General features: G+C 44.2%; 1 protein-coding gene across 1 annotated transcript in view; it reads left to right on the top strand.

Moving 5' to 3' along the window:
• The window catches only part of LOC310794218 (protein kinase C alpha type), a gene marked incomplete at its 5' end in the record, with an annotated part of 230,878 nt that overhangs the window by 181,756 nt on the left and 44,122 nt on the right, over positions 1 to 5,000 (top strand). The window contains one exon of the mRNA XM_083656168.1: positions 4,773 to 4,916. Coding sequence (XP_083512294.1) covers positions 4,773 to 4,916 — 144 coding nt within the window. The remainder of the gene's footprint in view (positions 1 to 4,772; positions 4,917 to 5,000) is intronic.

Raw genomic sequence — 5,000 nt, 5'->3', positions numbered from 1 at the left:
ATCAACTCTCAATAACTGTCAAACTAGATGAATGACTTCAAAACCGTTTGCAGTTTGAGAGTTGATTTGAGTTAATGAGTTATTCATTTGAGTTAGTGTGGACCAGTGATGTCACTGGTCCACAATTTAACACTCAATAACTGTCAAATTAACTCATTGAATGCCAATGACGACAGCTGTCGTCAATTCAAATACTGACGTAGAGTGCCAATGACGACGGTTGTCGTCAATTGCGTTTTTTGACGGTGGGACGTGGATCAATCCCTGATACATCTCTGGTACAACTATTGTAGCTATTGGAGGTCTATAACCTATTTTACAGAACCCTTAGGTGGCGACAGTGCTCTCCACATAACAGAAAGGCAAGGAAAAAACAAAGAAGAAGTCGTTATGGAAACGGAAATCGCATCGCATCCGTATGCATCGATATGCTGAAGCACGTTACTGCAGCTGTGCCTGCAGCAGCCAATCTGCTCCCACAATTGAGCCGCTCTGTGTCGGTTGCGACAGCACATCCGCACATCCACACCGTGGAGTTATTATTCTCAACTGGAAGCATCGTTGCCGGTGACAAACACACGCGGAACGCTGTAAAAAAGCTGCACCCTTCACTGTGCGCACAGCAAACTCAGCAGAGAGCCACCACAGACAGGAGGAGGAGTGTGCAGTTGAGGCGAGGCGGGGCGGGGCGGGGCGGGGCGGGGGGGGGGGGGGGGGCACGCAGAGCAGCACGCAACACCCAGACAGACCCAGGCAGCAGGACAGGATTGACAAACGCAAGCCAGAATATCCGATGCCCACCAGCAGCAAATCAAGACCAGCAAGAAGCTGCAACCAGCAGCGCACGCAGGGGCCAGCGCTGCTGGTTGTAACTAAAAATATTATTCTGCCAAACAAAATTCCCTGGCCTAAACTGTTTTATTGAAGGAAATTATTTTTGAGGTGTGACTACATTAGAAAAGATTAGCTTCAGAGTCAGTGTGTGCTTGAAATGTTTAATTTCACAAAAGGCCAATTATCTCAGCTTCTAGAAAAAAATTGCTGTTTTTGGATGAATCAAGCTATCTTCTCCGGCTCATAACTAAAGAACGGAAAATGGGATCAATAAACTTTTTTTTGCAGATGATAGAATAGAGTCTCATCGTTCTTTGTGCGTGTTCAGTGTTTACATAGTAATATCACACAATATTCTGTGGGCCTCGAGAAATCACTGAAAACGCTCTGAAACTCTGGCACTGGGAGCGTCCGTTCTCCAAAAGTGGCTGGCACTCAATGAGTTAAATGACAGACTTCAAAACCGTTTACAGTTTTCTGATATACTACTGATGTTCTAATGATACAAAGCTGGTTGAAAATGGGCGGAGTGTTCCTTTAAGAAAGTCCTGAAAGTGTGTGTGTGTGTTTCAGGGTGTAGTTTCCTAGACATGGTCCAGCAGCATCTTGCCCCCTTGGGACATTGAGCATGGTTTGGCATGAGGGAAACAGAGGACAGTCCTGTTCAACACAATGGAGAGTGATTTGCTCTGGAGGTGCATGTGCATTATGGTATCGTCCTCATCCTTCTTTTACATCATTCCGTTTTCTTTGTGTCACCTCAAGGTCATGGCTTTGGTTTGGCTCTCCAGTGCGATCGCAACCATCCGAATGTATTTTTCTCTTTTTAACTTGGAGGAAATGCAAGAGAAGAGATTTCAATGGCTGTTTCTAGTTCCGACGGGGTGTCTTTAACGTGTTGTGCAGGAGATCTGGAGAAAAGTGTCCACCAATGGTTGTTCGTATAGAACAAGTGTGAAAGAAATGCATGAACGTCTTACTTGGCCATGTGTAAAAGAAAGACTTTCTGCTAGTTTACTTTTTTTTTTTCATAGTCATTAACACCCAGACTCCTACATTTTTTTTATAGTAACATAACTTGCTGCACAGATATTCACACATATTCCACTCGGGGGCGAGTGATGGACAGATAAGCTTACCTCGACCACAGTCCAATTCCATGAAGAGAGCTGCATTTTATAGGTCAATTGTACTTTGGAATAGTCTTCCAAATGAGATTCGCAACACCAGAGAAAAAGCCTGTTTTAAAAGGAAACTTCGACTTCACATACTTAACACTCAAAATATACAATAACACATTCTCTTACATAACAGCTTGATAGTGCTATTTTAATCTGTTGTATTCTTATTGTTGCTTTTTTTAATGGAATACTAGAGTTTTGTAAAAAGCTAATGGGGAACCGTTTAAATAAACAAATAAAATGAACAGATGTAGTTACTGTATCTAACGGTATACATGCATGCGTGGATGTGGAAGGTTAGGGTCACGTTGACTTTTTGAGCGGTTTGGGCTTCCTCAGAAACTGTTCCACATGGAAACGTCGGAGCATTGCTAGCTGCAAGCTTTCCATTGGTTTCAGTGAGGATGCTACCAGCGTTAATAAGCATAGTTGGAAAACTGCAGGACAATATAATTATGACAAGAAGACTAAACAACAAGAAGTCAAAAGGTCAATGTTTCCCTTTTAACATCAGGAGTCGTGCATCCATCTTGTTGGGAAAAAATGTTTGTACTCTCTTTTAATGCGAGAAGTTTTCAAGCCTCTTTGGAATCAACACAAAACAGAAGAGGCTCTCTATTTCTCCATATTCATACAATCGATTATATCTCTCGATCAGTGTACAGTGTGACTGTGTGTTATGTATGGATCAGTGTACAGTGTGACTGTGTGTTATGTATGGATCAGTGTACAGTGTGACTGTGAGTTCTGTATGGATCAGTGTATAGTGTGACTGTGAGTTCTGTATGGATCAGTGTACAGTATGACTGTGAGTTCTGTATGGATCAGTGTATAGTGTGACTGTGAGTTCTGTATGGATCAGTGTACAGTGTGACTGTGAGTTCTGTATGGATCAGTGTACAGTGTGACTGAGTTCTGTATGGATCAGTGTACAGTGTGACTGAGTTCTGTATGGATCAGTGTACAGTGTGACTGTGAGTTCTGTATGGATCAGTGTACAGTGTGACTGAGTTCTGTATGGATCAGTGTACAGTGTGACTGAGTTCTGTATGGATCAGTGTACAGTGTGACTGAGTTCTGTATGGATCAGTGTACAGTGTGACTGTGTGTTCTGTATGGATCAGTGTACAGTGTGACTGTGTGTTCTGTATGGATCAGTGTACAGTGTGACTGTGTGTTCTGTATGGATCAGTGTACAGTGTGACTGTGTGTTCTGTATGGATCAGTGTACAGTGTGACTGTGTTCTGTATGGATCAGTGTACAGTGTGACTGTGAGTTCTGTATGGATCAGTGTACAGTGTGACTGTGAGTTCTGTATGGATCAGTGTACAGTGTGACTGTGTTCTGTATGGATCAGTGTACAGTGTGACTGTGTGTTCTGTATGAATCAGTGTACAGTGTGACTGAGTTCTGTATGGATCAGTGTACAGTGTGACTGAGTTCTGTATGGATCAGTGTACAGTGTGACTGTGAGTTCTGTATGGATCAGTGTACAGTGTGACTGTGTGTTCTGTATGGATCAGTGTACAGTGTGACTGTGAGTTCTGTATGGATCAGTGTACAGTGTGACTGTGTGTTCTGTATGGATCAGTGTACAGTGTGACTGTGTTCTGTATGGATCAGTGTACAGTGTGACTGTGAGTTCTGTATGGATCAGTGTACAGTGTGACTGTGAGTTCTGTATGGATCAGTGTACAGTGTGACTGTGTGTTCTGTATGGATCAGTGTACAGTGTGACTGAGTTCTGTATGGATCAGTGTACAGTGTGACTGTGTGTTCTGTATAGATCAGTGTATAGTGTGACTGTGTTCTGTATGGATCAGTGTACAGTGTGACTGTGTGTTCTGTATGGATCAGTGTACAGTGTGACTGAGTTCTGTATGGATCAGTGTACAGTGTGACTGAGTTCTGTATGGATCAGTGTACAGTGTGACTGTGAGGATCAGTGTACAGTGTGACTGTGTGTTCTGTATGGATCAGTGTATAGTGTGACTGTGTTCTGTATGGATCAGTGTACAGTGTGACTGTGTGTTCTGTATGGATCAGTGTACAGTGTGACTGTGTTCTGTATGGATCAGTGTACAGTGTGACTGTGAGGATCAGTGTACAGTGTGACTGTGTGTTCTGTATGGATCAGTGTACAGTGTGACTGAGTTCTGTATGGATCAGTGTACAGTGTGACTGTGTGTTCTGTATGGATCAGTGTACAGTGTGACTGTGAGTTCTGTATGGATCAGTGTACAGTGTGACTGTGAGTTCTGTATGGATCAGTGTACAGTGTGACTGTGTGTTCTGTATGGATCAGTGTACAGTGTGACTGAGTTCTGTATGGATCAGTGTACAGTGTGACTGTGAGTTCTGTATGGATCAGTGTACAGTGTGACTGTGTGTTCTGTATGGATCAGTGTACAGTGTGACTGTGTTCTGTATGGATCAGTGTACAGTGTGACTGTGAGTTCTGTATGGATCAGTGTACAGTGTGACTGTGAGGATCAGTGTACAGTGTGACTGTGAGTTCTGTATGGATCAGTGTACAGTGTAGCTGTGGATACATCCAACGCAAAGAAGCTTCTCCTGAGTTTACCATTGGATCACTATATTTCAAAGATGTATTTTCTCAGCCCAACTACATAGTTCAGCTTTTAAGTCAGCTGTGCGTGCCGTGCAGTCACTCTGCGTTTGTACAGCAGACGTGAATCTGCTTTGTTGTGTTTCTCACTCTGTGTCTCTGTTCCCTTTGGCCCCCCGGAGTGCAGAAAGCCAAGCTAGGCCCCACCAAGAAAGTCATCACCCCCACGGACGACACGCGCCCCGGACTGCTGCCCTCCAGCAACCTGGACCACGTCAAGCTGGCCGACTTCAGCTTCCTCGCCGTGCTGGGGAAGGGCAGCTTCGGCAAGGTAGGGGGGCGGGGGGGGGGGGGGGGGGGGGTTGGTGGGGGGGAGTCATTTTACACACAAATACATGCAGATGAAGCTTCATTC

The sequence above is a fragment of the Poromitra crassiceps genome (assembly GCF_964638095.1).
Source record: "Poromitra crassiceps genome assembly, chromosome: 19".
Lineage (NCBI taxonomy): Eukaryota > Metazoa > Chordata > Actinopteri > Beryciformes > Melamphaidae > Poromitra > Poromitra crassiceps.
Note: the sequence above shows the minus strand (reverse complement) of the source record. Positions and strands in the feature narration are given on the sequence as shown.